Source organism: Anas acuta, chromosome 8 (assembly GCF_963932015.1).
Source record: "Anas acuta chromosome 8, bAnaAcu1.1, whole genome shotgun sequence".
NCBI classification, from domain to species: Eukaryota; Metazoa; Chordata; class Aves; order Anseriformes; family Anatidae; genus Anas; species Anas acuta.
In genome coordinates, this window is record NC_088986.1 from 17,453,608 (window position 1) to 17,478,285 (window position 24,678).

Here is a 24,678-nt window from a genome sequence, read left to right on the forward strand (position 1 = left end):
CTGGCTCTGATGCTGGTATTCTGGATGACCTGCATAAAGTACCTTTGTGTTTTGGTTTATTCTGAAAACTAAGCATCAAAATAATTATAATAGTTTGCCTCTTTACAGTGTTTCTTCAGATGAATGCTGTTGCTAGTGCTAAATGATACTCTTTAATACAATTACTGCCATTAAAGGACCCCTTGTTATTATTGTCGGTTTAAATTGATGTTGAAAGGATGGGGTCAGAGTTCTGTGAAGTGAAAGAATCTCTATTCCAGGCCCTTGTTCTTGGGTGATCCGAATGTTGAGCTTCTGGACAAAGATCAAGTTCTACACATACGGAGTGCTCGAAGGATTGACAAAGGTCGTTACCAGTGTAGTGCCACTAATACTGCTGGCAAACAAGTGAAGGAGATAAAGCTGATTATCCATGGTAAGTTTACAGAATGCATGATCCTAGAAGATATTTCAATTTTGCACATACGATTTCTATTTTGAATGGAGATGCTCAAACAAATATAAATTAATTATAAAAGGAATAAACTAAATTCAGCGCAAAAATACAAGGCAAAGTGCAAAACCAGTAAGAATCAGACCCAATAGGCTTTGAAACAGAATGGTCCAGAAGATCTTCAGGTAGTGTGGTGTGTCATCTCTCTCTAGCTGGTGTAAACTGAAAAATAAAGGAAGAATAAGGGAAGAAGCACTAGCAGTGGATAACTATGTTAACATTATTTTAAGAACTTTAAAGCACAATGAGTGTGCTTTTTTATTTTTACTAATAGCCAAGTCTTTGCACAGGGAACAGGCTTGTGATTAATTCCTGTGATCAAAACACAAAAGTTTTAGGTAAATGGAAAATAAAATGTTGGGAGAAAAGGAAGGGAAAAATCAATGAAAGCAGAAAGGAGTTTTTGAAAGAAGACTTGAAGGAGAAGTGAAAGGAGACAAGAACAGTTTTTCCACTTGGAAGACAAAGAGCACATGAAAGCCCAGTCATACCTGAAAACTTCAAGCATACAGTGCTTGCAGAAATGATGGGGGAAACAAATGCAGGAATCTATAGTTACGATTAAACTATTAAGTCCAGAGCGTAAATTGTGTGAATCTGCATGAGCCCTCAAGTTGATGGGTGATTCCTTGTTAGCTGTAGATTTGCTTCTGAAGCTGTTGCATCTTTTGTGCTGATATCTGAAATTCACAGAATCACAGAACTGTAGGGGTTGGAAGGGACCTCAGAAGATCATCGGGTCCAACCCCCTTGCCAAAGCAGGTTCCTCAGAGCAGGCTGCTCAGGTAGGCATCCAGACAGGCCTTGAATATCTCCAGAGAAGGAGACTCCACAACCTCCCTAGGCAGTCTGTTCCAATGCTCCATCACCCTCACCATGAAGAAGTTCTTTCACATGTCAGTGCGGAACTTCCTGTGCTCTAACTTGCAGCCATTGCCCCTTGTCCTATCCCCACAAACCACTGAGAAGAGGTTGGCTACATCCTTCTGTCCCCCATCTCTCAGATATTTATATATCTGGAGATCCCCTCTCAGTCTTCTCTTCTCCAGGCTGAACAGACCCAGGTCTCTCAGCCTTTCTTCATGGGGAAGATGCTCCAGGCCCTGTATCATCTTTGTTGCCCTCCACTGGACTATTTGCAGGAGATCCCTGTCTTTCTTGTACTGGGGAGCCCAGAACTGGACACAGTACTCCAGGTAAGGCCTGACCAGGGCAGAGTAGAGGGGGAGGATCACCTCCCTTGACCTGCTGGCCACGCTCCTTTTAATGCGTGCCAGGATCCCATTAGCCCTCTTGGCCACAAGGGCACACCGCTGGCTCATGGTCAACCTGTCATCCACCAGGACCCCCAGGTCATTTTCATCAGAGCTCCTCTCCAGCAGGTCGTCCCCCAGCTTGTACTGATACTTCGGGTTGTTCCTTCCCAGGTGCAGGACTCTACACTTGCTCTTGTTAAACCTCATCTGGTTTCTTCCTGCCCATCTCTCCAGCTGGTCCAGGTCTCACTGAATGGCAGCACAGCCTTCTGGTGTGTCAGCCACTCCCCCCAGCTTTGTGTTATTGGTGTACTTGCTGAGGGCAGACGCTATTCCCTCATCCAGGTCGTTGATAAAGATGTTGAACAAGACCAGACTGAGCACCAACCCCTGGGGAACACCGCTAGTCACAGGCCTCCAGCCAGACTCTGCTCCGTTGATCACCAACCTCTGAGTTCAGCCAGTCAGCCAGTTCTCAACCCACCTTGCCATCCACTCCTCTATCCCACACTTTCTCAGCTTTGCATGGGAGACAGTATCAAAAGCCTTGCTAAAGTCAAGGTAGATGACATCCACTGCTCTTCCCCCATCTACTCAGCTGGTGATGCCATCATAGAAGGCAATGAGGTTGGTCGAGCACAACTTCCCTTTGGTGAATCCATGCTGACTACTCCTCATAACCTTCTTTTCTTCCAATTGCTTGGAGATGGCATCCAGAACAAGCTGCTCCAATACCTTTCCAGGGACAGAGGTGAGACTGACTGGCCTGTAGTTTCCTAGATCCTCCTTCCTGCCCTTCTTGAAGACCGGAGTGACATTGTCTATCCTCCAGTCTTCAGGCACCTCACCGGTTCTCCAGGACCTTTCAAAGATGATAGAGAGCGGTTTGGCGATCACATCTGCCAGCTCCCTTAGCACATGCGGATGCATCCCATCAGGACCCATGGATTTGTGAGCGTTGAGCCCACTCAGATGCTCCCGAACCACTCCCATGTCCACCAGGGGGAGACCTCCACTTCCCAGACCCTTTGTCCTATTACCAGTCCCCAGTCACCAGGACTCTGCGGTTTTTTTGTGGCACAGGTTACAATGTGGTGCTTCATCTGGCCCTGATCCTTATGCTTTGCACTTCCCCCAGTCTTGACTCTCTTCTTGGGGTTGCTTCCCAGGTTTGGACTACTGTCCAGATCCTCAGCCTCTTCCGCGACCTCCCTGAGAGCCTCAAATCTATTTCCCAGGGACACCGTGGAGGTAGGTGGCACCTTGGTTGTCAGGGACAGACGTCTCTTTCTGCTCTGAGCCGAGACAAGGGTCCATCCCCTTGACTCTTGCGGACAGTCTGGCCCTCTGTTCTGCATGTGTTCAACAGGGGCAGCCTCTACCCCTTGTCAGGACATAGGAGAGGGCTGCCGAGCAACAGCAGGGGTGGGAAGACCCCTCCTATCTGCCACCCTCAGAGACTCCCTCAGGTTGCCGATTTCTTGCTGCAGCCCAGCCACTTGCAGTCCCTGAAGCAGGGCACACCTGTAGCCATAACAGCGCTCTCCTCCCTCATGGCCCACATAGGCCTCCAGATTCCGGAGTTCCCCGCAGTCACCTGTCTGGACTGCTGCCTCCCCCCTCAGGGGATCCACATGGGTGCCCACATGAGCCCAGAGAGGCAGCATCTCCTCCGTTTGGGTTGCTGCCTCGGACCAACCACCAACCGCTGCAACGGATGGCATCTCTGCTGCGTTATTGGGGGGTTTGGGGTTGGCTTTGTTCATCTCCCTGCCAGGAGCCCTCACTGCAGCCAATCCCTGTGAGGTTCCCGATCAAAATTGTTACATTATTTCCCTCATTTGGACATTTTTGAAAAATGGGGTAACCACATGCATAGAAATATGCTTGTACATCAATCACAGTGAAGTCTGTTTCTGTTGGGAGCAGACGAAATGCTGTGAGGACTCTCTGGTGATCAAGGTTGTGGCTGTCATGAGATCAGAGGCATAAAAACCTCTCAGATCTCCCCTAGATGAGTAGACCTTACTTTAGGTTCTTCAACAAGGAGAGATGATTTTGTGGTAGTACAATGGAATCTGTCTTTACTTTCAAATTTCTTCAGCCTGGCCAGACAAACAGAAGCCCACAGAGTAAGTGAGGAACCTAGATGCTAATTTGCAGAAGTTCTTACTTTGTTTTATATCTTTAACCCGACTTTTGGCTTTTATATTTTCCCACAATACTGTGTTAAAACCATTCCCCATCTCTGTGAATGAAAGCATCCATTGATAGAGAAATGCACTCACCTTTGAACTGGGTATATTTTAGTATATTTTATAAATTTTCATATTTTTGCACAGATAATATTAAGAAAATATTTCATCATGGTTTGATAACTGGCAAGATCCATCTCATAGGTGTAGGTCCCTTCACTGACACTTGACTTTTACATTTCTGTGATGCCATTTTAAATGAGTCCTATGGAAGTCAGTGGAAGTCAAGGATATACTGAGCATGTTTGGCAGCAGAGGAGTTAATGTGTTTGCCAGATGTGTCTGGTACTTTCAGCAGTCATAAATTTAGTTGTTGCCAATTGCACTGTGTTTTTATTACTTCTACAGAGATTTATGAACTCTTTATATTGGCTGATTTACACGAGAGCTTGTTTGCTAGAAAAAATCTGAGTACTGCTGCCTAGTGAGCAAGTGAAATGACTATGGGCCAAAAGCTTCAAAAATAGGAGCATAAAGCTAGACTGCTAAGCTCATATTTAGTCTCAAAGTAAGTGACTTCATCTTTAGAAGTTCTGAGTACCCAGCAGTTCCCATTCCAGTCACAGAGGTTCTTGGATGTATTTGGTATTTTAAGTAGCAGATTTCTGTTCCTGGGAGGGTGCAGCTCCCAAGACATATAGGGATTGCTATTTATTTACCCCTCAGAGACTGGGAAGGGACAGAGCCCTGCTCAAATGCTTTGCAGGTGTCACAGAGGCCCAGATGACCTTACTTAGTGCATGTTGGAGCCTAGAAGGTAGAAATGGTCCCAGGTATCTACAGTGGGGCAGCAATGCTTTCCAGTGCCCTATGCTGTGGCACTTGTTTCTTAAATCTAGGGTGGCCTTTTGACATTAGATTCCATTTGTGTAGTGATGTCTTCATGGTTCCACCTTTGTGTGCTGTGGAATTGTACAGACAAGGTGTAACTGTGCGGGGAGAAAGACAGAAAACACCAGCATGGGTTGGAAGTCTGATTAAGCTAAAAATCTTTTATTCTTACAATGTTCTAATGTTTATTTGAATTAAAGTTGCACAGACGTGTATACTAAGGCTTTAATGCTGTTGTTTTGTCTTCTGAAATAGTCCCTCCTAGTATTAAAGGAGGAAATATTACCACAGAGGTATCAGCACTTCTTAACAATCTTATAAATTTGGAATGTGAAACCAAGGGAATCCCAGTTCCTACCATTACATGGTACAAAGAAGGTCGTCCAATTATTTCCAACCCCCAAGCTCTATACGTGGATAGAGGGCAGTTCCTGCAAATACCTCGGGCCCAAGTGTCAGATTCTGCAAAGTACACTTGCCATGTGACTAATGCTGCTGGAGTTGCTGAAAAAATATATGAGGTGGATGTATACGGTAAGTGAGAGTTTATTGAACTTGGTTATTTGCCATGTTACAGGAAGTGTGTACTGAAAGTTTTTCTGCCTTCATGCTGTGCAAAGCCTTTGCAGGCCTGTCAAGGGTTGAACAGCAGTCAGGGGTTGCGTTTAAACTCTGATCTGTTTAGCAAGTCTTTGTACAGGGAGCTTTACACCATGTGCTTCAATTGACTCCTAAAAAGCTCTTGACTTCAGGGACCTTGATCCTTTTCTTTAGTGATGTATCAGAACAATTTATTTTCCACGCATCCTTTCTCCTTCCACATGTGCATGGTGAACAATGTTTACCTGAAATAGACACTGTGGGCAGGATCTCTGGTGTATTGTTTTAAGAGCTTCAAATTCAGTTCTTCCATCTCAAAGCCCCAAATATCCTCTCTCTTTTATGCAACTGGTCAATATTAAACTACATCATTTGACTTCTCTGTTTCCTTTTTGTCTTGGCTTGCCACAGCAGCAAATTCTCACATGAAATTGTGCATGACATAATGGGTTGTAGAGCCAAAGTGGGTGGGGAGGAACTAACCCATTTGCTCTTAATACATTTTCTGGCTACAGAATTAATCACTTGCAATATATTTTTTCTTTTCTACAGTTCCTCCAGTAATTGAGGGTGATGCTGAAACAGCCCAGAGCAGGCAGGTGGTTGCTGGCAATTCTCTGACGTTAGAGTGTAAAGCTGCTGGCAACCCTCCGCCTCTCCTTACCTGGTTAAAGGATGGCGTGCCTGTGAAAGCAAGCAGCAACCTCCGCATCATGTCTGGTGGGAAGAAGCTGGAGATTCTCAATGCTGTTGAGGCTGACCAGGGCCAGTATTTGTGTGTGGCCACAAGCATAGCTGGAGAAAAAGAAATCAAATATGAAGTTGAAATCTTAGGTGTGTGAGCAACAGAAGTAGTGATTTATCATGTTGATATAAACCTGATTAAGTTTTTATTTCTGTTGATATCATTATATAATCTGCTGCTTATTTAGTTAAATCTGGGCACTGCACAGTTTTTTCTGCCCAGGGTTGCAGGACAGTTCTAATACACTTAGTTTCAGGTTAGTTCTTGGAGAATTTTCATGCATGTGGTTAGGCAAATATTATTCTCAGGAACATTTAAAATTCTTCTAGCTTCTCTTCCTAGAGAAAGATTGTAAATGTGAAAAGAATTAGATAAAAAAGATCACTGAGTAGTTGCCTGGGGGAGGGGGGGGGAAGGGAGAACATCTTTCTCTTGAGTTTGAATTGTGTTTTGCAAATTTGGAACATTTTCTTGAGAAGGATTTTCTCCGCTTCATTCTATTTAATATTTTACCATGGTCTGAATCTCAGCAGTCCCTTCTGTCTGTCGTGAGGTAAATGAATTGTACAAATTTTAATTGTTGAAGAGACCTTCTTGACATGGAAGGATTTATTTCAGGCCTTCAAAAATACTTGATTTTTCCTGTATAGACACTATAGACACTTTGAAGTATCCTCTTGAAGAGTGCTGCCACTCTACTGCATGCACATGTAGAGCATCCATTGCCAGGTTTATCTTGCTGATCTTGCTAGACAGTGAAGGAGCTGGGAGAAGCCATATCGCAGTGCTTCCTTCCCAGCCCACCCACCCCTGAAGGACGATGAGATAGAGAACCTGTGCCACTCCTGCAGGTCCTCTTTGCTCTATGCCTTTGCTTTCTCCGTTTACTGATGGAGGGTGCTAAAAGGCTCTCCTCACTAGCATGTACACACTTTCACAAGAGAGCTCATACAAATCTGGAAAAAAATAAAGAAACATGAAAAATGGAGAATAGCGAGTTGAATTAAGAAAATATCATTGTCTACGTGTTTTGCTTAGGAACAATGATTCCTAATGAACTCCAAATCTGTCCACGTCCCAAAGTGAGATGGATGTCAAGATTTTTTTTAATGTTACTACTTTTGATAAGCTTTTATGACATTTCTGATACTTAAACATTTCTGCTGATGAATGTTTCTCTCCTACAGTCCCACCATTTGTGGAAGGTGGGGGTGAGCTCTTGGACTACTTTGTGATTCTCCATAGCCCTTTGGAGTTAGATTGTTCAGCAACAGGGACACCCTCACCAACTATCATGTAAGTGGATTGGTATGACAGTAAAATAAAAAAAAATCTTTTATTTGATGAAGTGAGCTTAGAGGCAGTGTTTCTAAACTGCCTATATTATGTAGTGATAGTTAATGTATGGAGGATAAGCTCTTATCTCCACTGAAGACAGTAACAGGCATGTACATTGCCAGATTTCAGTCCCATTTTGTTTTGAAGTAATTGGGTAGGTTGTGCCAAAATATATGTCCTAGGAGGTAGTGTAGATAAAAAACAGTTGACCGAATTCTTCTTCCATGGCTAACGCAAGTGTGTATTTATCATCTACCAGCAACAATTGACTTTGCTTTGGAGGTTTGTATCTGCTCTCTGTACTGCTTCCTAGCTGTCACCTTTCTGATGACTTCTTTAGTGCCTGTTCCCCTATATTCCCTTCTCATGATAACCACTTCAGACCATGACATTTGGAAAAGCAAAATATTACCTGAGATTTCCAAACCTTCCTAGAAATGCAAATAAGAGTTATTGACATGTTCTATTTAATAGAAATGTGCATATTTTAGGACTGTTGTCACTCTTACTCTAATAGAGGTCTGAGTTTATACTTTCTTTTTGGTAGGTGGTTAAAAGATGGTCAGCCAGTTGAAGAGGGAGCTGGACATAAAATCTTATTAAACGGACAAAAACTTCTTATCTCTCAAGCTCAAGTGTCAGATACTGGCCGCTATAAATGTGTGGCTGCAAATACGGCAGGAGAACATGAAAAGGAATTTGATGTTACTGTACATGGTAGGTTATTCGAGGGGCAAAAAGGCAGCAGATTGCCACTACTGTACATGGCTGTCAAGAAGATACTCAAATTTTCTGTAATTTATTTATTTATTTTTTTTATTAGTGGGTTGAAAAGTAGGATATGAGAGTAGATGAAGTCAAAATAGAGCTACTCTTATTGGAAGGCTATTGCCACTGTGTATGTAAAGGTATATGTTCAAATGATATTTTATTTTTGTTTATGGTGCTTCTTGCAGTTCCTCCAACCATCAAATCATCTGGCACTTCTGAGAGAGCTGTTGTGATACACAAACCTGTAACGCTGCAGTGTGTAGCCAATGGCATTCCCAGCCCTTCCATAACTTGGTTAAAAGATGGTCAACCAGTAAACACAGCCAGAGGAAATACTAGAGTAAGTACTACTTTTATGGAATTCAAACCATGAAAAATAGTTACAATAAGTTAAATGTGTTAGTGCTTATTTTCCTTTTGCTTTCCTCATGCTGTGATACAAAGATGCTAAAAGATCCATCCTGGAGAATGATGGGCTTTTTACCTGAATGGATGGTTTATCAGATTGAGTAGCACTGTTAAGCAGACTGAATCCCATTAGATACCTCTGTACCAGAAGAGTTTGTGACTGTAAATTCATTATCTGGCTCCTTTCAGTTATACTTTAGCCTTCAAGGTATGGTCATCTGTCAGTTAGAACGTACCTCTCCCCGCCTGCCACCATGATGTGGGATTAGATGAGTTTTTCTATAAGCGTTGCCCTTGCAGCACCTACTTGTACATTCCCGTCTCATTGTAAGATTCTAACTTTCAGTGAACAGCCCTTCCTAGTGCTTGCATGCTCCGGGGAATGAAGTGCTTGTAATAGTTTTGATTTACTTCAGGCTGTAGCAGTTTCTGACATCATGCAAGAGGCAGCTCTCTCTGCTTGCAGCCCCATCTTCACCTTGCTTGCCTGCCCCACTGCCATGTAGGTCTTCTCACAGTTGTACAGCTAATAAATAATCCCATTGTCCCAGGAACACCGAGGTCTCTGAACTAGCAAGACACCTCTTGCATGAATATCAGCGCCAGGTTAGGAGAAAGATGAGACTGGCTATATTCAGCACACATGTCTACTGTGCCATTACACAGAATCACAGAACCATTGAGGTTGGAAAAGACCTCCAAGATCACCTAGTCCAACCTCTGACCTAACACTAATAAGTCCTCCACTAAACCATATCACTAAACTCTACATCTAAACATCTTTTAAAGACCTCCAGGGATGGTGACTCAACCATTTCCCTGGGCAGCCTATTCAAATGCCTATCAACCCTTCTGGTAAAGAAGTTCTTCCTAATATCCAACCTAAACCTCCCCTGGTGCAACTTTAGCCCATTCCCCTTCATCCTATCACCAAGCACATGGGAGAATAGACCAACCCCCACCTTGCTACAGCCTCCTTTAAGGCATTCTATAGAGAGTGATAGGGTTGCCCCTGAGCCTCATCTTCTCCAGGCTGAACAATCCCAGCTCCCTCAATCTCTTCTCGTAAGACTTGTTCTCCAGACCCCTCACCAGCTTCATTGCCCTTCTCTGGACTCGCTTGAGCACCTGCATGTCCTTCATGTAGCGAGGGGCCCAAAACTGAACACAGTACTTGAGGTGCTTAGTGACTCTGCCTGTGATCATTGCGTAAAGTGGTTCCCTTCTATCTGTTTTGGTACAGCTGGAGTCTTCAGGCCGTATTCTGCAAGTTGTCAAGGCCCTGCTCGATGATGCTGGCCGATACACTTGTGTGGCAACAAATGCTGCAGGAGAAGCCCAACAGCACGTTCGGCTTCATGTGCACGGTAATGATGTTTCTGCCTCTAGTTAGAAGCTAAACCTTTGGTGGTTTTAAGGCAGCTTTTTTACATCTGTATTCCTTTCTCTTTTAAACTCTCTGGCATTTTTGTTACCTGTGCACATCCATCCTTCAGTTTTCATTCTTCCTCTCACTCCATTCATAAGAAGCTAGAGCAAAAGCTGTCTTTCTTGGGATTTGGCTTTTCTTGTGTGGTACTGAGGGCCACCGAAAGAGAAACCTTCCAGTTAACTTTTCTGTTATCCCAAGAAACCTTCTGACCAAGACAGTCAGAAGTATACTCTGTTTCTGAATCAAGACCTGATGTACCCACCATTGGCATTACTAATTTAATCTACATCTCCTGGAGAAAATGGCATTGCCCATGAACTTGCAATGGGGAAGTTCTACATGAATTTCTCTGAGAAAAAAAAATTCTGTCATGTGAAAAACAATTTTATTTTTCAGCTAAAAACAAGTCAAAATAAATCAGGGAAACTTCAAAAGCTGTTGTTTGCACGTGAATTTGGTAAATGCGCTCACCATGATTTACGTATATTTACCTCAGAAGTGGTCATGAAGTGTCGTGCATTCTTGATGTGACTCAGTCCTCAAAGAATACAGGAGGAGTGATGATGGACTGTGGCAAAGTGTTCATGAGTATGATTATGTGGACTTTAAATGTCAAACAGAATCAGTAACTGGGAAATGTTAAATTGAAACAGAAATAAGATTTCAGTATCTCCCTGAATGAGACTTGGAAAGAGAAGCTGCACTCATCTTATATTGTGATAATTGCATCGTAGTTGATTTTGGTGTCAGTCCCATGCTCACAAATTTTGCTTGTGATCTTCATGTTCAGAGTGTCACTGTCTGGTGTTTATGGCACATTCCAAATTTACAGATACCAGTAATACAGAGTCTTGCCTTGTTAAAGCACTGTACAACATTTGGTTTAATATTACCTGTTCAAGTGATCTTGCCACCTTGGAAGAACTGCTGTTCTGTGTTGTGCACCCATTTCTTACAAGTCCATTTTTAAGAATCACTTTCCCTGCCTTCTCTTTCTGACCCCTCCCCCCCCCCCCCCCCCCCCCCCCCAAAAAAAAAAAAAAAACCACCCACATTTTACACATTTTATTCCTCTTAACACTAATGAGGCTATATGATGAAAGCAGTCCGGTTCCAAAGGTGCAGTTTCTTGAGAAATTTCTTAGTCACCCAGTAGTTAGTTAAAGCTTGGGCAATTAATTGCCTAGAGTTTCTCAGAAGGCAGATTATGATTGGAAGTTTTGCCAACCGGGTGGCTGAACTAATGAAAACCTAATACTTTTGTTTTTTCCCAGAACCACCCAGTCTGGAGGATGCAGGGAAAATGTTAAATGAAACAGTGGTCGTGAATAATCCAATCCATCTTGAATGCAGAGCAACTGGGAACCCTCTGCCAGGTATGCACACGTACCTTTGAGAACATGAAGAAAGGCTGATAGCATGTATTCGCTTTTATATGTCTTTTGAAAATAATAGGTATTCTGAATATGAAGTTAATTCTGTGGTATTGAAACTAGTTATGAAGTATTAAATGCTGTATGATGGGAAATGCCAATATATTGAGTGATGTGGAATAAATATTGAGGAATTCACTATTTTTAGTAAAATAAATCAAAACCAGAAGGATAAACTACACCCTCAAGCATACAGCAGTGTCTGCTCCATAGGCAATAATATGGTTAGTCTTCTACAAAATCCGCTTTAAACAGCTACTCTTCAGGTCAATATTTTATAGTGTAGAGCAAACTTAGAACAATAACCTTAGTATTGAGTGTGCCTGTCAAGTGGGGCCACATCTACGACCTTATCTAAAGTCTGTTGAAATTTATAGGAGTCTCTGTTTGGTTTGGGCCCCTGGCATGTGTAAATGCAAATGTTTTGTGTGTGTGTGCCATGCTTTCTGTGGCTTATCCAGATGATAAGATTATATTTAGGATTTTCAGAGTTCTCCTTATATTATCAGTTTTGAAAACCAGGCCCTATATATCTGTTTGTGGTTTATTTTATTCATGCTTTGTGTAGTTATAACCTTGCACACAGCCTTGGTCATCATCAGTCAGGCCAGACTACTTCTTGAATGAGAGTCTTTCACAGAAAACTTGTGTTACAAAAAATGATTCAGTAAGCAGCAGTTTCATGTAACTGTAGAGTGAAGTGATGCCAATAAAGCATTGGTTAGCACCAGCACTGTGCTGATAGAGGGTGCCATCTTTTGGCTGAGATGCAAGAAATTCCTCGTTTTTTGATAGGTTCCTATAATATATTGCTTTGAAATAATACTGTTTTTCCAGTTTTCATTTTCATTTTTTTTGCCTCCCAGATGAACTTTGTTTTGACTGTTCATGTTTTGACTCCATAAATTTTCCAGGTGGTTTGGTTTAGTGTAGTAGTACTTTAGGTTAAAAGATAAAAATGATATTATTGTGTATTTTTAAACAGCTTCTGTTGACCTTAGTATGAGGTGAGTAGACCCCTTTAAGTATGCTTTGTGTTACTTTTTTTTAACTTCAGAACATATTTTCATGCGTACGTGGTGTGCATGTATGATAGTTTCAAGTTTGTGCTATTGAGACCTGTAGGCATGGTTGGTATTTTGCACAGATGTTTTGTGCTGATTTTCTCATTTCCTAGCTACTTTTTACTTTTACAAATCAATATATATTCATTATAATTAATGAATGTTAGTTTTATGTATCTGAAAATTCAGATGGAAAATTTGAAGAACCTTTGGTCCTGTTGTTTGTAACAGGGAATTCTTGTGATAACTTTCCCATTCCATTATGCAGCTATCACATGGTACAAAGACAATCGTCCACTTACCAGTGCTACAAGTGCCACTTTCCGGAACAGAGGGCAGGTTCTGCAGATTGAGGGTGCTCAGATCTCTGACACTGGCATTTATAAGTGTGTGACTGTCAATGCTGCAGGCTCAGCTGAGTTGTTTTACAATCTTCAGGTTCATGGTAAGTACTGCTAAACTTATGAAAAACACCTACGTGCACCACTTTTACTCTTTTCAAGTTTCAAGTCTGCTTAGGAGTCTTACCATCATTCAGCACACCATTGTACTGGAAGAGATATGGCAGGGTTCAATGTGAGAAAATTTCTTTTGTTTGTTTGTTTGTTTTACCAATACTATTTTAATATTAGGAAGATATGGCGAGGGAATTAAATTTTAGGAAGAATGAGCAGAGGCACCAGATTGGTGGAAAATGTATTTATATTACCACTTGAAGTAACATAAATAAAATATTTATAAAATACAAACATAAATACAAGATATTTATATGTAAATATAAATTAAAAAAAAAATATATAAAGGTATTTATATTCCACTTAATTTGGAAGGACTTGCAATTGCTGCGTTTTGCTGGGGATTACTTCAAAGCCTACAGTAGATAAAGACAGGACACAAATCAAACGTTCTTTCATAATCCAACAGTCTTAAAGAAAAATATACTGTCTAATAAGATGAAGTGAAAGTGTGGGTGTTTGTAGACATGAGACACCTGATCAAAAGCCAAATTGGAGCTTTTCCACTGATTTCAGTGGATTTAGGATCAGGCCCTGATCCAAATTCTTATCTTTGATACGTGCATATGCATGTAACTGGTTTTCAGTGGGAGTCTTCCATGCAAAACTGCATCCCAAATCTGGCCCAGTGTCCCCAACTCATATGCATACCCAGTATGTAGTTCCTATTAAAGTTAATTAATAAATAAGGACTTGGGCAGTACATTTCCATGGGATTAATGACCATCATGGGAGAAACTGATGGCTCGAGACATGGTCAAAGGCAATTAACCCCACCCAGTGATTAGTTTCCAGGAAATACTTAGAGCCAAGGTCATTATTCTGGTTAGACCAAGAAATGAAAAATAACTCCCAAGTATATGTGTGTCTTCTTATGGGTGGTGGAATTGCAGCAGATATGTACAGAGTTTTCTGGGGAACACATACTCTCTGACTTAGTTGTATAGACAGGAGAAATAAAATTGTATCCCCTTCCAGAATAGGATATATGCAGTTGCAGCCGGTGCAAATTGCATCAAAGGAAGCTGAAACAGTTATCCATGAACCTACTTTATTCAGCTTGTGTGGTACAGGGCTTAAAATGGAGTGCTTCTTCGATTTCACAGAAACAAGGTTCTCATCCAGTTTATTTAGAGTTTGATTTTGATAAGAGAAAGCTTTCTTTTCTGTTAATGGTAGAAGCAAGAACAACTACTAAAGGGAGAACACAGAAAGTTGCACTGCATTTACTGAAAGCCTGCTCTAGATTTTTGTGTGGCAGCTGGCATTGTGAGTAAGCACCTATCTTGGTCGATTGTTGGTTGCATTCAACAACTTCTGTTATTAATAGACTGTTGTGGGTGTAGTAGCAATGGTAGAAATTATCAACAGATTTTTGAATTAAAACAAAGCCTGATACTGCAGGCTTAACATGGAATGAAACTAGGCAAGCCTATTTAAAGGAAGTTGGTTGAATTTCAGCTTAGCTTATTCTTCTAATGTCATTGTATTAAGATTTTCACACTCCTTTCTCACCACTAGAACTTTTTCAGGCATTTGAGAACAATGAATGCTATTGAAATGAAATGGGGAAACTGTGCATATATATGGAAAAAAAGATTGTAGAATCACACTTGTGTTTTTTTCTACCTTTTCTGCTATTACTGGATTTTATCTAAGGATAGGTAGTCTGAGTTACAGGCTGTTACAAATTGCTGAATTTATTAACATATCTTATTTTCGTTAAAGAATTTCTGATTATTTTTTTTCCTGGCATAGGATATGTATGAGTAGAACACACCAGTCTAATGTTTTTTCTCGGGGTTCAAGTATTATGTTTTGTGACTGACAGTGAAAGTAAAGTTACATCACTAAGTTTTAATTGGTAGGAACAAATAATAGCTTTAATTCTCCTGATAAATGAACCATCTTCCTTTTCTAACACTTACACATTAAAATGCAAATGTTGATTATATATTGAAAACAGCTTTTTGATTTTAAAGCTGTTTTCTTTCCATAACCATGCATCAGTGTTACACTCACACTTGCTTACTGATGAACAGCCCGAATGAAAGAAGCATAGAAATAACAAAAGAAATATACTGGAAATCTTAGATATGTTCCTGTCTCCTCTTTCAGCGTAGTGCTGCAAAATGTGCCTTATACCTAAAGTAATTGTTTTGAGATGTTCCATTAAGATGATTTTTATCATCAGGAAGATGTTATGCAGGTTGATCTGGTAAATGTTCATGTAAGTTCTGCAAGGTTGATTTATTACTCTGTGCATGTATTTGCTTTATTCAGTTTATCTTATATACTTCCCTCTTTAATCTCCACCGCTGTTAATGCCTTTCACGAGGTCTAAATGGAATGTTATAAAAGTCTGAAGGAATATTTTCAGGTTTTATGTTCTGGTTCCCGGGTTTCACAGCTGTCCTCTGGGCTGTGGGCCCAATCATGCTTACCGTTGCTCACAGTAGTTTCAGTGAAATTATCTGACTTTTTAGGTCAATAAAGACCAGGATTTGGCAGAGAGCAAACAAATGACAGTAGTGGTAACATTAGAAATCTTTCCAACAATAGAGTGCCTTGCAGGAAGAGAAACAATGTCCAAAAGTAAGCATCCCATTTAATTTCATTGTGATTTATACTCCTACGTAGCAGCTCCAGATTTATTTTCTTTTTCCAGTCCCACCATCAATCTCTGGCAGCAATGACATGGTGGCAGTGGTGGTTAATAATCTAGTGCGACTGGAGTGTGAAGCAAGAGGCATCCCTGCGCCTATTCTGACGTGGCTGAAAGATGGTAGCCCTGTTTCCAGCTTTAGCGACGGACTCCAGGTACTGGGTTCAAAACCTGCCATCTGTGTTGTTTCCTGTTTTGGTATGAGACTTTAAAACTCGTGCAGTTTAATGAAACTTAAAAATTTGGAGGTTTTGGAATGAGAGTATAGGGCTTTTTGCTCTAGGATATTGTGGCATGTTTACAGTAATTATTGTGTGAAGTGTGGTCATTATGGATATGTTGAAACATGGTGGTTCTTTCAAATGATGTCATACTGAGTAAGGATAGGCAAGTTTTTTACTTACTGGCAAGAAGAGTAAATTGGACCTCATATATATCCCGAAGAGATACATAGGGTCCAAGATTGGGTAATATCTCATTACAAAAAATAATAATTTGGGAGGAAAAAAGAAGACTATGATGCAAGGAGATGCTTCTGAGTTAAAAGGAGGAGGCATGACTGCTCCTTTAAAGCCAGTTTTATGATCTGAAAGGAGAGAGCGGAAATTTGTGCAAGTCTGTGGGTCATTTGGGGCACAGACAGAAGATGTGACAATGTTTGAAACTAATGAGAAGGAGGAATGTCCAGATCCTACAAAGACTTTTAAGTGCCAGGAGTTTATGAAGACTTGCGTAAAGTTAGACTTTTGCTTTTGCATGTCTTGGTGAAAAAAAAAAAAAAAGAACAATGGAGTGCAGGGAAGAGTGTAGGTAAAAGTATAGATTGTGGGAAGCAATGGCAAAACAAGTATTTTGTTTTGATATGAAACCTAATGGTTCTGTTTTACTTTGAGGCATGTATACTGAATGTGGTGTGCTTCTATTGCAGGTTCTGTCTGGGGGTCGAGTCCTGGCACTGACCAGTGCTCAGATCAGCGACACAGGAAAATACACTTGTGTTGCAGTGAATGCTGCAGGCGAGAGTCAAAGAGATATTGATCTCAGAGTTTATGGTGAGATTTTCTCTTTTTTTTTTTTTTTGAATAATGAAAACTGCTTATGGAGCTTTAATTAAACACAGTGTGGCCCAGATGATTAACAACCATAAAGAAAAATCGTTCCAACTCATAATGAAAGACAAAGGGATCAGGAGGTGTTTGTATGTGCCTGTATGTAAGTTTATATATGCATACAGACAGGTATTAAAGTATGGGTATCTGTTCTTTTTTGTATCTTTGAAGAAACATAGTTGCAGTGCATTTATATGTTTCATTCACACAGGCTCATTTATAAATGTTAGGAGAAAATACATTTGTCTTTGTGTGAATAACATGTAGATCACATGGACAAAAGATGATATTGTGGCCAGAGTTCAGTTGTCTTTACCAGAATGAGTTGGTGTGAATTTGCCATATGCATCTCAAGTTTTCATTCTGTTTTCAGGCCCTTACTACACCTGCCAAAATGGTGGTGACTTTTTTAGTGCTAACAATGATGCTGTAGTGAGCTATATTGAACCCAACCAGTCAACTTTGTCTCTTTCAAAAAGCACGACACGTAACTCTTTAGCCATTGCGCTTTGCTATTTTTCCAAATTGTGTCAAGCAGTTGATTTTGAATTCTCTTTGACTAAACTCATGTAAATTCATCCTTCCTCCTCATTTTGTGTAACATTTCCAGCTTCCTCCTTATTCTTGAGACTGGTTTTAGATGCCTTTTCATATTTTGTTCTTAAGAGATCACTGGTGATGTACACACACCAAAGAGCATAAAGTACTGCCAGGAGGGAAGCCAGGGAGCTTGATGGTAGTAAGTCTCAAGTTTCCCTGGACAGCTGAGTGAGGATGAACAATGATCTACCACTTGTTTTAGAAATCTTATGGTACCAGATATGGAGAGAAGGTTTTGGAATAAAAGAATCTTTGTGGGTTCTCTTTTGCTTTTTAATAGATCAGCTGGGAGAAAACTGTTTTTGGTCTGCTAGTCTCTAGGTTAATGGCAACTGTAAGCAGACTCTCTGGAAAATCTTGCAAGAGGAGTTAGAAATTTGGATGTTTCCTTAGGCAAATAGGAACAGTTTGTCTGGTTATTTGTTTTCAAGTTTGGCTTTCAGAATAGACTTGCAAAGGCATTGTGGTTAGGATACTCACTCGTGACTTGAGTCATGGCTACTTTTTTCATCTGCAAGAGGCAGTTCAGAAAGTCAGGATTCTGGCACAGCAAGTTCAAGTTTAAAGTGGGCTAGAACATTTTAATCTAGAGCAAGGAATATTAAAGTACATTTTGCAGTTTGAGGACAGGTGTGTATGTATACATAACTGCAGAAATAGCATGGATCTTCTTATTGTTCCTCTTCTATTTTTTGGAACCTCTGTCCCTTTTAGCTAGACGAAATGAAAAGAGTTAGAAGTTGTGTGTGTTTGCAATTACTGTTGTAACAGAAGCTGGCCAGGGTTGAGCTCAGCTGCAGGGCTGTCTTGAGTGAGGCTGTCACAAAAAAGTAATATCACTCTTGGGATTTAACCTCATATGGGTAGTCTAATTAAGAAGCCACAGGAGGAAAATAATTTGGAATGCTTTTGGAGCTGAGGTGGTTAGAAATGAGTGGTACACTAAGCCAGTCTAGGAGTTGGAACAGCCTGGATAATGTATAGTTGCCATGAGCATAATAAGATTAATTTCAAACCTTATTCCTTCGGAAACAAATGATGTAGTATCTGTCTTTCTATGTTTTATAAACTCAGTTTCCTTTTGAATACATTTCAATTCATTTAGCTGAGAGGAAAAGTAATTGGTGGAAAAATGTTTGGAAAATAAATTTGCCTTCTGCAGTAATGGATTAGCTTCCAATTTTCAGTTCCACAACACTTGTAAAGAATCTAGGCCTTTGTGAATTCTACAAAGAAAGTAAGATAAACAGATTTTATTTTTTTTTTTCAGTTACTCTATTTCTTATCCACAGAGACCAGACTTTTCCCTAAATTATTTCCAAACTGTGAAATCAGCTGCTCTGCTGAGTACTTCCTGTGCAAGAAAAACAAAGCTTTATTGTTAGTGTTATTTTTCAGGACATCTTGAGAACTGTATTGCTGGTTTACTGAGTACTGCTTTGGGACATTTTATAATCTCATGTGTGCTAATTAATTCAATATCTTTTTTGATCAAATTGAAGCCCAGAGTATTTCTCATGGACAGTTCCACTGCTTCCCTCCTTCATACCCATATATTTTGGGCAATCAGACATGCAATTTTTGGACTAACGGATTGCAAAGATAAAAAGTAAAGGAAATGTGACAATAAGGGCTTTTATATTTGGCCCTGGTCAAAATTTTATTGGGTGAACTGAACAGTCTTAGTACATTGTGAGTATAAAAATCTCACCAGATCTGTGTAACTAGATGAATTAATTCTTGCTAGAAGTTTTGATTTTGTAAATCTTAAATTGCAAACCTAATGTTGTCTTAATGTCAAGAGTCTGTAATGAGCGTGCCTTAGATTTTTAAATTGCAAGAAAGGAAAGGAAATCCCTATTGGTTGCTGTAAGGATTTAAGAACATACATGCCATTAAGAGCACAAATAGGAGTTCTCTTCTGGATCATGTTTGAGCAGCCCAGTAAAAGCACTTCTGCTCTTAGTTTGCTGTTAGTGATGTACTAAATTTATTATGAGCACTCCCAGTTACTGCCCCACTGGCTCTGATCTGGGAAAGGGAACTTCCAGTGGTGAGCTGCTAGTAAGCAGCAACAATGCATAGCATGATGGCCTACTGCACTCTCACCGTTTTCTAAGAGTGTGTGTGTATCTCAGGCTGAAATATTTTAAAACTCTTGCTGTGGCAATGTTTTGTCAACGACTCAAAGCTGCCAGGAAGTCTGAAAATCTGTGAGCGGTGATGCAGCACGCTGTTACCAAAGAACATTTGGTTGAGCTGTGAATATTGACACAAAGCCATGGACGACAAAGAGTTTTCAGTCATTAATCTTTTAATTTAACCTCATCTTGTCAGTAATATTTCAGTAATATTTCCTCCTTGATTTAGGGAGTTCTTTTCAACTCCAGCCATGAATACTTTCTCAATGGAAAATTACTCACATGATGCATTCCAGGGTTTAGTTCTCAATTGCTTCTCAGTTGCTTTGTTTTTTGGAAAAAACAGCTAATTTTTAAAATGAAGGAAAAGTATTCACTGTCTTGAATCTTTATACCACTTGAGAACAGCTAATGGGCTGCAGTTTCAATGTCCAGAAGTGTTTTTATCTTCTACATGGGCAACATTTGTTCCAAAAGCTGATATTTCTACCCTGTAATTTGGAAACGTGATAAAAATTTTTGCTGCCACTGCAACTGTTGCACAAATTTAAATATAGTGCTCAGTGCCAACAATCACAATAATTAGCTAGCAGACAGCACAGAAAACAAATAGACAATAATGTAATAATAAATTATGACTCACTGATGATTAATTTCTTAACCCATTCACTTGGCTGGAAACGTGTAAATTCTCATTCTGTCTTCTGTATTTGGCCATCTTTGGACAATATTCTTCTTAGAGTTCTCCTTAGAGCCAACTATGCATGCTGGCATTGTTTGGAACATTTTAAGACATTTTAACCTTCTTGGTTTGAGTATTATCTTGTGAACCTTTATGCTCATTAACTCTCTATTATTTGTGTGTGTGTGTGATTTTAGCAGGTGTGTATTTCTGTCTCTCTCTCTCTCTCTCTCTCTCTCTAATATATATATATATATATATATAAAATATAATATAATATGTCGATTTTCCCTTCTAAATATATTTTTCTGCAAGTCTTAGCTTACCTACACAATTTCTCTATAGTTTATATTTTACAAGCATGTATATTGTGTAGAGGATATTCTGTTGGTAACAAAATTATTTTGGTGCTTGTTGAGATCTAAAGGAAACTTAAGTTCTATGTCAAAAAGGTAGTAACTGCCACTTTGTTTTCATTAAATGAAGACTTGTTAGCTCTACAGTATGTCTTACTCTGGGGAGTCTGCAATGCTCAAAGGTCCTTTGTTTTGTTTTATTGCTATAGTTCCACCAAACATCATGGGAGAGGAACAAAATGTCTCTGTACTCATTGGCGAAGCAGTGGAGCTGCTCTGCCAGAGCAATGCTGTTCCCCCACCTGTGCTGACATGGCTCAAAGATGGACGACCCTTGCTGAAGAAACTAGGTCTTAGCATCTCTGAAGATGGAAGTGTACTGAAGGTAAATTGGGTGGTCAGGCTTCAGCAGTGATTGCTTCCTGGGTAGTATCCCCATCATGATGGTGCTAGATACGTGTTAGAGGCTGGGTAGCATCAGGCCCTCTGGTGCAACAGAGAACTGTAGATAAGGACTGAGAGATCACAGACAACTAGATGTTTCTAGATGTTTTGCAGGAGTGCTCCTCTGTTATTTAGGGAGACAGATGTAAACATAAAAATTAAAACTTAGAATCATAGAATATCCTGAGTTGGACCCACAAGAATCATCGAGGCCAACTCCTGGCACCACACAGGTCTACCCAAGAATTCAGACCATATGACTGAGATCACAGTCCAAACCCTTCTTAAACTCTGACCAGCTTGGTGCTGTGACTGTGTCCCTGGGTAGCCTGTTCCAGTGTGTGAGCACCCTCTCGGTGAAAAAACTTTTCCTGATATCCAGTCTGAACCTTACATGTCACAGCTTGACTCCATTCCTGTGGGTCTTGTCACTGGTCACTGAAGAGAAGAGATCGGTACATACCCCTCCACTCCCCCTCGTGAGGAAGCTGTAGACCATGATGAGGTCATGCCTCAGCCTCCTCTTCTCCAGGCTGAACAGGCCCAGTGACCTCACTCGTTCCTCATACATCTTCCCCTCCAGGCCCTTCACCATTTTTGTAGCCCTCCTCTGGACACTCTCCAACAGTTTCATGTCCTTTTTGTGCTGTGGTGCCCAGAACTGCACACAGTGCTCGGGGTGAAGCCGCACCAGCACAGAGTAGAGCAGGACAATCACTTCCCTCGACCGACTAGCAATACTGTGCTGATGCACCCCAGGATACGGTTGGCCCTTCTGGCTGCCAGGGCACACTCCTGGCTCATATTCAGCTTGTTATCCACCAAAACCCTCAGATCCCTCTCTGTGGGGCTGCTCTCCAGTGTCTCGTCCCCCAGTCTGTACGTATAGCCAAGGTTGCCCCGTCCCAGGTGCAGGACCTGGCACTTGCTCTTGTTAAACTTCATGCAGTTGGTGATTGCCCAGCTCTCCAATCTGTCCAGATCTCTCTGCAAGGCCTTTGCACCCTCAACAGAGTCAACAACTCCTCCCAGTTTAGTATCATCAGCAAATTTACTCAAAACACCTTCTAGTACTACATCCAAATCATTTATGAAAACATTGAAAAGAACTGGCCGTAAAATGGAGCCATGAAGGACCCCACTGGTGACTGGCCACCAGCCCGATGTGACCCCATTTACCATAACCCTTTGAGCCCTGCCCATCAGCCAATTGTTCGCCCATTGCATGATGTTTTTTTTTGTAGCTGTAACTGACAAAATGTCCATTTTGTCCAGTAGGATCCCATGGGAAACCATATTGAAAGCTTTACTGAAACCCAAAAAGATTACATCAGCTGGCTTTATTTGATTGACCAGATGGGTGATCTTATAAAAGGAAATTAAATTTGTTAAACAGGACCTACTCCTTGTGAACCCGTGTTGGCTGTGACCTATAGCAACACAAAAATACTGAGCAACCTCTCCCTGTAACTTCCCTGTACAACAATGCAAAAAGAAAAAACCCAGATTTTTATTTTCTTTCTAGATTGAAGGAGCTCAAGTACAGGACACTGGCCGTTACACTTGTGAAGCGACAAATGTTGCTGGAAAAACTGAAAAGAACTATAATGTTAATATTTGGGGTAAGATTTAAGCTTATTCCAGGAATGGGAATGAAGCTCAGAGTGGAGTTATGATGTGAGACACTGAAATTTTCTGTAGTTCATAAATACATAAAAGCCGAGGTTCGTGCAGGGTGACATTATTATATTTGCTGTAGTTAACAGTTTAAAGAAAGTGCATGCATTTTCCAAATTGCTTTGGTTAGATTCTAAATTAATACCAGTTACTTTGTAGGCCTTTGTCAGATTGCACGCATGATGATAGTTTAGAGCAGAAACTAAATGGCTTTGTATCCAGCTCCTGTTTGTGCACTCATACAGAGAAACTTACCAACCTCCAACTTTTCTAAATGCTGAAGCATGGAAATTCATATCTAAAAAGAAAACCGAACTATTTTACCTAACTTTGTTTGCTCAGCAAAATTTCTAGAACTAAATCATAGTAATAGCATTAGTACAATGTTTCTATGAGTAGATGATGAATGTAGCATATGATATTTATTTAAACCATTGATTTTGGTTAGCTTTTCCTGCACCATTACTTTCTCACTATATAAGGTGTTTAAATACACCTTATTTGCTATTTCAAATTAATTTATTGCTTTTAAATCACAAAGCTAGAATTATCTAATAGGGTTTGATGGAATGATGAAACTAAAATTCCTAGTAGAGAACAAAGTCATTATTTATTTGGTGTTTAAATTAAGGGGTTGACATACAAGGCCATGTGATATTTCCATGCTAAAGTATATGTCCATATACTGAGCTTGTCATCATCATCTCAGATCTCTTCCTTCCTCAGATTTGTAAGATTTGTACTGTTGCAAAGGACCTTTAGTGCAGGAGGGAATAGGGTTTATTCTTTTGTGCAGTGAGACCATTTCTGTAGGGTTTTGAGAGAAGGGATAATTCTTTGCTAGTTAGCAGCTTTGATGGACTAAACTTAATAGAAACCAAAAGTTGCCTGTGAAAGTCATCTGTGGGTAACTGTTTAGAATTAGTCTTTGTTTACACCCGGGGACCAAAAGTCCTGACTGCCATATTTCTAAGTTTTAAATCCAGGAAATGTATCCTACTGAGGACTGATGAGATCCTGAGGGCTAACTCTGGTTCCAGAACTAGAAGAAACAGCCCATGTGTTAGATGTAAGATGTACCTCCTCAGAGAATGGCACAAACTTTGTGACTTGAAGCAGGACAAAATAAAAGGTTGAAGCCAGTCCAGTACAATAAAGCTCTTTGCTTGCAGTCAGTCATTCTGAAACCCATACATCTGGTCGCTGCTAAAAAAAAAAAGAGTTAGTCTAAAGTGTTAGAAGGAGAAGCTGTCTACCGTCATGTGTATTTTAAATGCACTGGTTAAGTTGCTCACTAGCGAACTTTTACTCTGTTGTCAGCCTACGTTCTCCTCTGCTTTTTTTGGTCTCTTTTCAAGTATTACCTACACTATTTTCATCTAAAGAGAATGGTTCCTCCATTTCAAGAAGGCAATTATCCCTTCCCTAATGACTGAACTAAAGTCCTTGAGAATGAAACTGAAAACAGTGGTCCCTTTTGTCTGCAACTGGCTTACAATCACAGAGCTGTTTAACAAAACTGGCAGTCTGCAATAGTAGGGCAGTTGAAGGGTTGGGGACCTTTGTGTTGCACGTGGCAGCCAGTATATTGCCATATAAATTCAAGGGAGAAACTGGCTGAATTTTAAGTTATTTTCTGACATATGAATTAGGTTTATGAGCTAAGGTTATGAGCAGGGCAGCCTCTTGAAGTCAGTTTACATAATTCACAGAAATGGCTCTGTACTGGGAAGTCTATTCAAAAGCCAGTGAGAAATAGAGCCTATGCATACACCAGACCTCAGAGGCTGGAAAGATAGATGCAGTTGTTCATAAGTATATTCCCTATTCAGGCAGGGTCTAGTTTGCATGGTAAGGAAGAGA

The 24,678-nt window shown here is 40.5% G+C and overlaps 1 protein-coding gene across 5 annotated transcripts in view; it reads left to right on the forward strand.

Annotated features, from left to right (window-relative positions):
• The window catches only part of HMCN1 (hemicentin 1), a 200,580-nt gene that overhangs the window by 91,276 nt on the left and 84,626 nt on the right, over window positions 1-24,678 (forward strand). For all 5 annotated transcript variants that reach the window (XM_068691241.1, XM_068691239.1, XM_068691242.1 and 2 more), the window contains exons 30-42: window positions 261-415; window positions 5,091-5,369; window positions 5,988-6,269; window positions 7,368-7,476; window positions 8,066-8,235; window positions 8,475-8,629; window positions 9,941-10,064; window positions 11,404-11,505; window positions 12,895-13,071; window positions 15,810-15,961; window positions 16,735-16,858; window positions 20,904-21,079; window positions 22,664-22,760. In XM_068691241.1, coding sequence (XP_068547342.1) covers window positions 261-415; window positions 5,091-5,369; window positions 5,988-6,269; window positions 7,368-7,476; window positions 8,066-8,235; window positions 8,475-8,629; window positions 9,941-10,064; window positions 11,404-11,505; window positions 12,895-13,071; window positions 15,810-15,961; window positions 16,735-16,858; window positions 20,904-21,079; window positions 22,664-22,760 — 2,102 coding nt within the window. The remainder of the gene's footprint in view (window positions 1-260; window positions 416-5,090; window positions 5,370-5,987; window positions 6,270-7,367; window positions 7,477-8,065; window positions 8,236-8,474; window positions 8,630-9,940; window positions 10,065-11,403; window positions 11,506-12,894; window positions 13,072-15,809; window positions 15,962-16,734; window positions 16,859-20,903; window positions 21,080-22,663; window positions 22,761-24,678) is intronic.